This window comes from Trachemys scripta, chromosome 10 (assembly GCF_013100865.1).
Source record: "Trachemys scripta elegans isolate TJP31775 chromosome 10, CAS_Tse_1.0, whole genome shotgun sequence".
In the NCBI taxonomy this organism is placed as follows: domain Eukaryota; kingdom Metazoa; phylum Chordata; order Testudines; family Emydidae; genus Trachemys; species Trachemys scripta.
Window position 1 is genome coordinate 66,704,730 of NC_048307.1, and position 12,563 is coordinate 66,717,292.

Sequence of the window (12,563 nt, forward strand, 5' to 3'; positions counted from 1 at the left end):
CTATTTCCATCTGGCTCAGGGCCTCATATAATTCTTGTATACAACTGTCTGTGTGTGAATATTATCTCATAGTCATTACTAGGTAACAGCTTCCATGTCCAGCCATATATTGTGCTGCCTTTCTTGACTTGGTCTTAGATCTCCCTGTGACTACCACAGTACCCTGCCCCTTATTTGTACGCTTCTTTTCAAAGCTTACAGGGAGATGATGGAGCAGTTGTATTCCACAGCCTGAGATGAGTAACTCTGTGCGCAATATCTGGAATAGCACGCTACTTCACACACATACAGCTCTTGGCTATTAACATTAATGGTAATCACTTTGACACTATCTCCAAATGTCAGGCTAAAAATGTATGCCTGACTACATAATGTAAATTAATTGCTTTTGCTCTGTTTACTTTTTTTGTTGTATCTTTTTTTTAAAAGGATTACAGTATGAGCAATATACCTTTTCCAATCAAATTTCATTGGGATTTTTAGAATGCAGATGTAGTGGTCTTGTACTGGAATACTATCCACAGTCTCCACTCATTATTATGCTTTGTAAAAACATCCTAATTCTTATTTGCTAGTAGTCTGAACTAACTCTGAAGGGGAACTGCACACTATTGGGCAAATACAGTGTTTTGAACCCTGATCTTTCTTCCTCCCCTCTGAAAAGAGAGACATGAAATTAAATACAGAACTTGCTTAAGCAACATTAATAATCAGATCAAATTTCACAGAAGTAAAGAATCAGCTGAAGGCTACAAATCCAAGATTACTTATATTGTTAAAGTGTGTGTGTGTGTGTGTGTGTGTGTGTGTGTGTTTAGTAAATAGGCGGGAGTCTTAAAATGCAAATTAAAATAGGACGGGCAGTCTGGATTTGTAACCTTAAACTCACTTTCTTCACCCTCTTTTCTCCTCCTACCACTCCACCACAAGAGTACATATTCTTATTTTTTGGACAGTGTTATCAGCACGAATTTTCAACCGCTCCTGTGGAATTCCTCCTTTATGTTACATTGAGATAGTTTTTGAGGCTCAAATCTTAGAAATGAGCATGACCGTATACATCTCACAATGACGCAACCCTACTTTCAGATTCTGACCTTTTAAGGTGTACTCTGCTGGAAATTGTAATGAATCATTGCACAGAGGAAAAGCTTTCATGACTCAATATAATATATGATTTACTTGGAAAAGTAAATTTACTCATTTTTTAAGTGTACAGCAATTCTGTGTAAAATTGCATAGCTTTTTAAAAAATGAATTGGGCTTTTGGATTGCTTATGTTTCACAGGTGTAGCTAAATGGAAAATCTTCTTTTTTTGGTCTATTTATCACCAATTATTGATTTAATCCAAATATTTTTCCATAGCCTGTTTTACTGCGTTTGTATTAGCGGAGCCTATAGAATTGTTCTTGGTGTTTTTAAAGTTACTTTTTTAAAAAGAATTTAAAGTAAAAGTTCTCCCACTGGAGGAAAAAAATGCAATATTAAAACTATATAATGTCTGAGACACTTAGGAGATCATTGTTTTTCTATCTTCAGATTTTTCCCAACCTGTAAACATAAGTCATTGGCTTGTGTAGAGAGCCCTTTGTTGTACTTAAAGTACTGCACAGGATCTTTTCAGGGGGAATAAGGCAAAACGCCACATTTATTAGTAATACATGTATTCACTAACACTGTATTATATGCATATAATATATTACACTTACACTCACACTCACACACAAACACACTCCGTCTTGTTGTTACCAATTAGTTGCTCCCCTTAACTTCACTGGCCAGGTGAGTTAGATGGGGGAGGGGGTGGAGCCGGGCTTCTGCCGATCCGGATCGATGCTCCCATGTTGACAAGACGAGACCCGGGGTCCTCTGCAAGACACCTCACTTTTATAGCAGCTTTCCTCTTATGCAAATCTATACCAGATTCAAACTCTGTGTCTGTGTCCATTGGTCCTTTTTTGTGCTGCTTTCTTTTGAGTGTTGTCCCAATGCTGCAAAGAGGGTGTTTTCAAAAGAAGGTGCTTGCTTCTAACCCCCGAGGCCATCAGTATGTCTGCTTGTTTTTAATGAGCCCTTCTTGACACGTTTTATTGTCCTTGGGTCTGGCTCCCAACCCCTCTCCAACAGTTGAGGCTGTCTGGAGGTGCTGCCTTCCATGCCTTGCTCATCCACACCTCATTCATTCAACAGGGCAATTGATTAAGAGTGGGGGGGAAGAGCTCTTGTTCTACTGCTAGCAAAAAGAAATTTTTCTTCTATCTTATTCTATCCTTAGGGGCTATAATATTATACCAAGGGCAATGCAAAGTTTCTAAATGAGGCTTTGATACAGAGTCCCATGAAAACAGAGGTCACACGTGGGTAGACCCACCACAAGGTTATATGAAGAGGCACAATGTAAAGTCATATGAAAATTATCAGAGATTTATCTACACCTTCCTCACCCATCTGTCTGTTATACTGGATATTGACAAACAAGTATATCCATAACATGACATGTTGCACAATGTATGTGTTTTATTAGTTCTGTAACTTAAATCACACAAGGTCATCATTGCAAGCTAAGGATTTGATTAACTAGCGGTAGTTTATTGTAATATCATCAGGCTTTAGCATTATGGTGCATATGTCTACATATAAAATGTACATGTGCAATGCAGTGTAAGGTTGGATTTTTTTTTTTTTTAATTGGTATGAGTTTGGGATGACTGACTTGTTCACAGACAAGTTAGCTGGTCATCTGAAACAGGTGTCAGAAAAACCTTTATACCACACCATACTATTAAGTATTCTGTATATGCCACATCAGGCAGAATTATTTTAGAGATTTTATCATACTTTTAGTTGGCACTTTAACTTTCCACCTATTAAAGCCAGGTTGCCTTAGTTACTACACAAACCCCCAAAACAGAAGAAAATTATAACACATTTAAAAAACTACCTAATTGAGTTTTTCCATGTACAAAAATGTCATTATCTTAAGGTTTGATATCTTAGGACTTCTCAGAACTAGAAACAAGTGTTGTGACCAGCGTGGATTTGATTTAAATCACTAGTCGGGAAGACTCGATTTAATCATGGATTTCTACATAAAAGTGCATTCTTATTCGTTGTTATAACCTTAATACATTTCTTCACAACTCAGAGATAGATGTAGGTTTGATTTTTAGAAGGTACACACTATACATTTTTAAAGTGATGTATTTTGAAAACTTTTCAGTTTAGTTTTACGGCTATATCAGAAAATGAATGATTGTTTGGTTATTTCCTTTACCAAAGGTAATTGAAGCAGATATTTATGAAGTCATTAGGCGGTGAACGATCTTCAGTTCAACGGTTGATCATTAATATTTGGAGGATTTTATTGCCACGTTGTATTAGGAGGAGAACATCACCAGAGAGACATTTAAATTGTTTTATTTAACTAAAACAACGTTATGTATTCTGTTTTTTTTCTTCAACAGCAAACATATGCTTGTTTTGTTAAATATTATATGAAATTTTTATTTTAATTAAACATTCAATTTTTTTAAAATCAGGTTTGTTTTTGTTAACATTGTTAACTAAAATAGTTAAATGAAATATTAAAAAAAAAAAATAAATCGACTATGTCAGCCAGGTCAACATGAGAAACTTAAAATATTGGCTTCTGCAGCTAACTCAATTGCCTTCACCTTCATTTTCCTGTTTGTTCATAATCTGGAAAAGAAAAACAAGCTTTCCTGCTTTTTCAGGTCCCAAATGATTTCTCAATTTGGAATGAATTAATCTAAAGGAAGAAAATATTCTTTCTTCACCGGCAGAAGCTGCTGCTGTTAAAAGTGAGCTTATCACTTCAACAGTCTCTGAATCCAAGTGCTTAAGTGACTTCCGTCAGTTCACTGACTTTCTTTAAAAGTGACTTTTTTTAAAACATCATCAGCAAACCATTTCTTGAATGGTTCACCCTTAGCTCTGAAGTTTATTATAGTTGGCATTATGGAGGGATGATTGCTGGATGTCCATGTCATAGCCAACTCCTCTTCTTCAGCAGTTATAAGGTTTGTCCCTTGTACCGAGTATTGAGAATATTTGCAAGAAAATGAACTGGAGATAGTGCTTGTCCCATTTATTTTTTTTAATGCTTGTAATTTAACTCTGTCATTGCATATTTCTCTTTTTAAGATCTCACTCCGTTCCTTCCAAACTTCAACAGCATCAGCAATAAAACAGCTGTTTTCCTGCATTTTGGTCAAGGCTACAGAAATAGGCTTCAGGGTACTCAGCGTGTGTTCAACGTTTCTCTTCAGCCCAGTGTTGAGAACTTCGGCTGTGACAGTGCCATCTATTTTTTCACGATTTTGTTCACAAACTGTCATCAGATTAGGCCAGTTCTTGATATAGTGCTCAAAACGGTCCACTATTGAGTTCCATCGCACGTCTTGTGGGAGAGTTAGCTTGGTTCCTCCCACTTTTTTCAGAGCAGCTCTGCGAAGTGGTTGTTACGGAAGTATTTTGCAATTTCAACAACATTAGCCTTTATTTCTGGAACACTGAAGTCTTTGGCTAGGAGGTGCATCAAATGAGCACTGCAACTGTATATTAGCTTGGGACTCTCTTCTAAATAATTTGTTCTCATCTTGGATACATTTGCAGCATTGTCTGTGATCAAGCTGCGTACTAGACATTTGATTTCCCCCCCCCACACACACACACACAGTTTATTATAACTTTTACTGCTACTTCTTGTAAGTATTCTGCTGTGCATTTTCTGATGTATCAATTGTTTCTGTAAGGAAGACATTCCCTACTTCTGTTGTCACACAAGCACATACAACAGGATCATTGTGGACATTGCTCCACCCATAAAGTCTCAGGTTAACAATTTCACCCTCTAGACCTTTTGCACACTGCTCAATTTCTCTTTCATACACTTTATCCAGCAGTTTGCCTGTGACATCTGCTCTGTTGGGTGGACTGTATCCTGGTCTTAATGACTGAACTATGTTAATGAAGTGTGGGTTCTCAATCATACGGAAAGGAGAGTTTGTTGCATAAACAAACTGGGCAATTTTTTCATCAATTGCCTCTCTTTGTAATCTGCTGGTTCTTATCGCAAACTTATCTGTGGTTGTTTCTGGATGATGGAGATTTTTTTTTCTTTTTGCTACAGGTGATATACTGTGGCTATGTGACATACGTGATGTGACTGAAACACTATCATTGGCAGATAACTCTGAAACTATAGAAAACAATGGTGATCTTGAAAGTGGATAGTTTTCAGAATCCTGTATGTTGAGGGTGGATTCTCCTAAACAAAATAAGTCAATGCAGTTATTTAATTATTATTACCATACTGCTCATTTAGTATTACTCATTGCATTCACTGAAATTGTAAAACGAAGATCTGCCTATTTCAGCTATTTACTTTTTATCACAACTGCATCTAAAATGATAGTACCATAGAGTAACAACTATATTTTTTGCTCAAACATGAGAATTCAAGAATAGTCCAGAAGGAAGACAGGCAGTCCTTAAGAAAGAAGTATGAAATAAAAAAGTTTACTAACCTGAAGATCATGCATGTTCAGACATGTTCCTTTCATCGTCTTCAATGCAGCTTTCTCCTGAGAAGGAACACTTCTCATGATGTTGTTTCATTCGGGCAAAAAGGCCTTGCATTTCTTTGTTGCACTGTTTGCATGCATGCCTGTCTTACCCACAGGTAGAAGCACTTTATTAAAATATTCCCAAACTGGGTCTCTCTTATGGCTTGCTGCCATTACAGGTTTTTCCTTCTAGTGAGAGAATGGTATGGTAGATCTCAAATCAATGAAGGCTACACTCAGAAAGACCTCAAGACTTCTGGAATATGCTGCTCAAACAGTTTCACTTTTGTTTCTACTGCCTGACCCTCCCTTCTCACATTTATCTCCAGACTTCTCCTTGTCCAGTTCTATTCTGTCCCCAACAATCTTCTATTCATTGAACTTTTTGAAACTTTGCACTTTTAGAGAGAGGTAAGGGATGGACTCTGTACACAAATTTGCAGAGGGACAATAGGGTTGAGGTCTGTTATTTCTCATCTCTATCTATTTATTTATTTATTTATTTAAAAACATTTTTGCTGTTAACAAGCATGTTATCTCTGGAGACACAAATCCACAGTTTGAGAACTGCAAAACTAAGCATCTCTGATAGTATCTTCTAGACTGAGCACTGAGTCCCATTGGGTAGATAGAAAGATTAACCTAAATAATCTATACAGAAGCCCCTGGAATCCCATAAGATTGGGTCCCTAATCCATGAACTATTGGAACTTATTTACAAAACTTTTCTTAAACAATACATGAATATATTGTCTCATGCTATAGAATTAGAATTTGTAATCCCTATTCCATGACGATATCTTTGAGTTTTAATTAAGATAGGTGTTTTCCTCAAAAAGAATTTTATCAAAAAAATCCGTTTGTTTTTGTTTTTTTTATTTTAAATCATTGATTTTTATCCACCGTGGTTGTGACCCTGGTCCTTATGAGTCACTATAAATGGAAAAGTCTCCGCTTTTCAGTGCTGGACTCAGCACTTGCCTCTGGCTTGAGAGGATCCTGAGATATTGGACTGTAAAGCTGTCACACTTACATATGGAAAAGCTATATTAGGTAGCTTATGTTTCTCAAATATATTTATCATTTGTCCAGGGCCGGCTCCAGGCACCAACGAAGGAAGCAGGTGCCTGGGGTGGCCAATAGAAAGGGGCGGCACTCCGTCCATTATTGGGGCGGCACGTCCGGGTCTGCGGCGGCAATTCGGTGGCAGGCCCCACACTCCCTCTTTTCGTCTTTGGCGGCACTTCGGCAGCAGCTCAATCGGGTTTTTCTTTTTTTCTTCGCCGCTTGGGGCGGCAAAAAAGCTGGAGCCGGCCCTGCATTTGTCTCTTCCTCCAGTGTCTGCTCATTAGGGGACCCATGGTAACTTCAACACCTTATTTACAGATTGGAGGGATTTGAAAAAGAACTTCAATAACCATTGTTTAGCTAATCAAAACATTTCCAAAAATAATTTCTATAAAACATAACTTACAAAATACATGGTCATGAGTAATGCAGCCATCCTGAAAACATAAGGCAAAACATATTTATACCACATATGTATAGTATATAAGAAATAATACAAGATCCTGAAATGGAGTTTATAGAACATTTATTCTGAAGAAATTAATTGCCTGCCATCTTAAACAATCTGCAGTACTCCCATTCATTCTGTATCCTTCATTTGGATCTTGACAGATGTGAGGTGTGTGTGTGTGTGTGTGTGTGTGTAGTAGCTGCGTCACTATTGTTAATATGTGTCTAATCCCAAACCTACCGATGTCATTGGAAAGGCTCACATTGACTTCAGTGGATTTTGAATTGGTCCCATAATTAATACTGGCCTGTTTAGCAGGATTTTTTTTAAAGAGTTAATAACAAGTTCTTTTCCAACTCAGTGTTGCATGTATGATCTTGGACTAATTGGGATAGAGGAGGATATGCACCGTTGGCAGAGTGATGTGGTAGTGCTTCCGATGAGAGACTTGTAATATTTTTTTTCACCATTCTGAACATAGATTCCAATGCTTGATTTGTGTACACACATCTGGGAGGGGTTTTGTTTTGGCTGATTTGTCAGAACATTGGATTTTCTATCTATAGAATCACAGAAAGCTCTTAATGTGTCTTTTCAGGTCAGATTGCAAAGATGAAATCCTGGCTCTGTTGAAGTTGGTGAGAAATTTTCCACTGATTTCAGTGAGTCAGGATTTCACCCTGAGTGTATGTATATGCATGTTACAGGTACAACTAAAAATGGAATTATACCTTTGTTATTCCTTGCTTATTATTTATCAATGGTAATTGGCAACAAAAAATCCAGCTTTGTTTTTAACGTCCCAATTTGAAAATTACTTTCCATCACAAAACAGAAATCTATGGATTTTAAATTAAATCAGTTAATTTTTTCCCCCCAGTACCTAAATACATAGGTGATCTTAATCAGTTATTCTAGGCTTGACAAATATGAACCGTAGTTATGTTTATGTAATTGTTTTCTGTACCTAAGAGATTTGTTTATTTTATTTTGTATCATCCGGAGCCTTTTTAAAAAAATTGGCGTCACATTAACTATCCTCCACTCATATGGTACAAAAGCTGATTTAAAGGATAGGTTATATACCATAGTTGTAAATTGTATTTATTTGCGGTGAAGCCAGAGTCTAACTTTCTCTTCAGAAAGGATTTTGCGAAGTTTAAATATTAAATAAGACACTTGAATTCTATTTCCAGTTCTTCCAGTGACACTGTGACCTTGAACAAATTTCTTCACCTTGCTGGCCTGCTTATGCAACTATTAATTTTTTTTAATGGATGTTTCCCTACCTCATAGGGGTGTTCTGAGGCTTTTAATTAATTTCTTATAGAGTGCTTTGAGATCCTTAGATGAAAAGCATTGTCATAGTGCAAAGTGTTAATTAATTAAAATAAGCTTGGATATTTCCTTTTCAGTCTTGTGTAGAGAATTTCCTCAATATATGCTGCTTAACTCCACTCTAATCCTTACTTAATTAAATTTCTCTTAACTAGATGAAAAGTTTGGACCAATGAGAAGTTAGTATTTTAAAAAGAATAATCTTGTTTCTGCCTAGATGATGGAACATCTAGATTATACAGCGAATGAAGAAAGCACTACGACCGCCAATGAACAGTCTGGAGGACAATAATGCCGAAGATTGTGATCTAAAATAGTGGTGTTCAGTTTTTATACAAATAAACTTTAGAAAATTGACTGATTTAACATTTACACTAGAGTATTTCATGTTCCAAATGAAAATTGTCTTTTTTTACACTTGCACATATTTTTATGGAAAGGGTACTATTAATTACATTATATCAAAGTGATTAAAATAGATTTGCTTTTTTAACAGACAATATATTTAGTAAAACTGTGCCTTATATCACTTTAAATAAAAGAATATTGTCTATGCAATTTTCTAAATGTGTTTATATACAATATATTTTTATACAAGTATATCTTGCCCCCCATCTCCATCGGGTATAAAGTGACTTTCTGACTGATATTTGTTTAAAATTGGTTGGCTTGCACTACTAGGAACTAGAAGTTCCCTTCACAGGACTTCTCTCAAACTTTTGAATGCAAAGATTGTGTTCATTAGATTATAAAATGGTAGTGCAACTGTCTGACTGATTTAGGTCTGTATGTTAAACTATATGGCATAAGCCATAAAGGTGGATATGGTGCAACTTGCTTTCATTTTCTGCCCCACATTGGCCCATCTGTCAGTCAGCAGTGAAAACAGAACTACAATATATAATATAAACTAAATTTAATGCTTTGGTTTCTTTACCCAATTGCCTAGAAGTCTAAATACAGCCCCATAGTAGTTAACCATGCAAACTTCCAGCTTCTTTTTTCCTAGAATTTCTTTAATTAGAAAAAAAAATCTCTGGAGTTCTTGACTGCTTTGGATTTCTGGCCTGGCAACTTGCCCTAGAACCCCAGGCCTTGATCCTGCATCTGTGGACTTCAATGGGTGTAGGATCAGTCTCCTATAGAGGGAGAAGAATCCTCTAGATTTGTACCCACCCAATCCTGAAGTTTGGAGAGGAAGTTTTAAGAGTTATTTGTCGTTGATACTATACAAAATAAGTAAAAGTAGCTGTAATCCTTCCTAGGTTAGTTAAGGCCAAAGCATGTCTTTAATTTGTCACTTAATCTTAATTTCTGTCTTGTTTTATTGAAATGTTCTAAAAAAAATTAAAAAGGAAAGTGAGATAAATCATTAGTTCACATTTAGGAGAGTTTGATTTTGTTAACACTTGATTTTCTTTTGGAACTGCAAATTGAGAAGATACTGAGGGATTAGGCCCATAATACGCTACAGCAGTTATGCTAACACTTTTTGACCAAAGAGGCTTGCAGAAGCCTACAACTGCAAACCACTGAAGTTCACCCACTGCTAATTTCAGGTAGCCATTTAAATATGAATCTTCTTCCTTTTCTGTAAGTGAATTAAGTTCTTACAGTAAGTGCCAGAGTGAGATCCCTGGAAACTGCAATTCAACAGCAGACACAACATGAGCAACTGCAATGCCGGCTTCCCTGTAACATCTCACTTAAGTGATTCAACCATCTCACTTAATCTCCACAGCTCAGTCAATCATTGACCTTTCTGTAGAGACTGACAACAAGGATGCCAGCTGATGGTGATTTAGCCACTTTATTTGGTTGTAACTGCACTGAAACTACCATGATCACAAAACTGCTTTCAGGTGGTGATCGTGGTCACTTTCTACTTTCCTGAGCTAAACATACCCAGGCTATATCAAGATGAAATGCTGTCATATCCCATTATCGATTCTCTGAGCTATCCAATACCTCTTCAGTAGACTCTAGTTATTACAGTCAATTTCAGCCATTGGAAATACCTCAATGCTTAATAGCATTACAGTAAATGTTGAGGTAATCTGAAATCAGATTACAAAATTCTGTACAGAAAAATAGGGTAAGAAGTATTTTTTCTTCTTTAAATTACTTTCTATTTCTAGTGCAAACTGCTAAATTGCTGTAATGAAATTTTAGCTTTGACATGCCCAATGTCAATCAGAACGGAGTGGTAATGAGGGAGAAGTACCTGAAAATTTCATAAGAAACTAAGAGATCAAAACTTAGCGTTTTGCTGTACTTTCAAACTTTAAAGGCTTCATAAACCCATGTAAAATTACCTTGTGTTTTTTCCCTCTGGAGGAATCTCTATCTGATTTTATGTTGTTAAACTTCCAAACTATTTGATAACCAGTCTAGTGTAAATTAAGGAGCTGTTTGATAGCTTGTTTAACAATGTGTTCAGCAGCTTGCTGTGAGAGGTCTGTATCGCTCAAGGCCTAATTACTGTTCTGTGAGGTTTCACACACATGGGATGTAAACTAACAATTTTTTTCTTTGAATGCTTGTGCTTGATTTAGGGAAAAAATCAATAAGATTAAAGTTCGATGTCTGTAAGTAGTTAGTGTCAACTACTGAAATGTATTGTATGAATAGTTCAAGAGAACATGTATTTTCAATTTGTTTTAAGAAGTTTTGGTTGTTTAATACTTGGGCTTTTTTTTTTTTTTTTTACACTAAGAGCCTTACTAGCATTACTTAATATAAAATTGTGCTTTAACTTTTTTCATTGATTGAATACTGACAACAGCCCTCTCCTGTGCAATTTTAAATGATCACATTAAGAATGTTTTTAATAAATTCTTTTTAAAAGTAATTTGAGTAATTGCTTTGTTCCTTGTGTCTTTTTTAAAAGAAAACTAGTACTATTGACAATATTAATAGTGATACGTGGTAACATTTTCAAAAGTGCACAAGTGACTTGTGAACTTAACTCCTCGCCTAAGTCTCATGGGTCTACACTACAGAACTATATCTATGTAAAACTGCATCAGTCAAGGATGTGAAAAATCCACCCCCCTGAGCAATATAGTTATATCAACGTATCCCTCCATGTAGACAATGCTATGTCAGCAGGAGAGCTTCTCCCGTTGACACAGCTACTGCCTCTTGGGGAGGTGGATTAACTATGCTGACGGGCAAAGGTCTCCTGTCAGCATAGAAGCCTCTTCACTTAAGCACTACAACAGCACAGCTGCAGTGCTATATGTGAAGACAAGCCCTAGGCTTCTACGTCCGTTAGACACATCTGAAAACTTTATCCACTGTCTAAAGTACAATTCTATTTTGAAAAAGAACTGTCTTCTTTTGTTTTAAGAGTACCTCCCCAAATAAGAAGGTGCTAATCAAGTCTGGTGGTCTGTGTGAATTCTGAGTCACATCCATTTACTTTGCTGGACCTTTAGTATTGCCACTAAACACTTGCTGTGTAGCTTTTAGTGGCATGATACAGTGGGACTACTCATGACAAATACTGTGCCTGGTAGCATTTGCAGAATCAAACCCTATATTTTAACTATTGTACTTTTCTGTAGTTCCAACCTAGCTATAGGAAAGTCCCTCTGTATTCTAGTGTAGTCCACTACAGTAATTTACTAATTTCTAATCCATTACACCTCTGCAACTCTTCAGATGGTAATGGCTTTACATTTGTCACAGAGGGCTTCATTTGATGAGCATGGTTTGCACAGTTCTAAGAATATAGTTCACCCTGAAAAGTTTATTACCAGAGAAGAAAGAAGAATGTAAGAGTGGCCATACTGGGCCAGACCAAATGTCCATCTAGCCCAGTATCCTGTCTTCCGACACGTGCCCTAGAGGGAATGAACAAGTAATCATCAAGTGATCCATTCCCTGTCGCTCGTTCCCAGCTTCTGGAAAACAGGGACTAGGGACACCATCCTTGCTCATCCTTGCTAATAGCCATTGATGGACCTATCCTCCATGAATTTATCTAGTGTGTTTGTTTTTTTTTTGTTTTTTTTTTTTTGAAACCTGTTAGTCTTGACCTTCACAACATCCTCTGGCAAGGAGTTCCACAAGTTGACTGTGCATTGTGTGAAGAAATACTTCCTTTTGTTTG

General features: G+C 36.6%; 1 protein-coding gene across 3 annotated transcripts in view; it reads left to right on the top strand.

The window, feature by feature from the left end:
• Positions 1–11,148, top strand: part of SPPL2A (signal peptide peptidase like 2A) — a 52,906-nt gene extending 41,758 nt beyond the window's left edge. For all 3 annotated transcript variants that reach the window (XM_034783416.1, XM_034783415.1, XM_034783417.1), the window contains one exon: positions 8,664–11,148. In XM_034783416.1, the coding sequence (XP_034639307.1) occupies positions 8,664–8,695 (32 nt within the window). In that variant the 3' untranslated portion in view covers positions 8,696–11,148. The remainder of the gene's footprint in view (positions 1–8,663) is intronic.
• Positions 11,149–12,563: the final 1,415 nt, after the last annotated feature.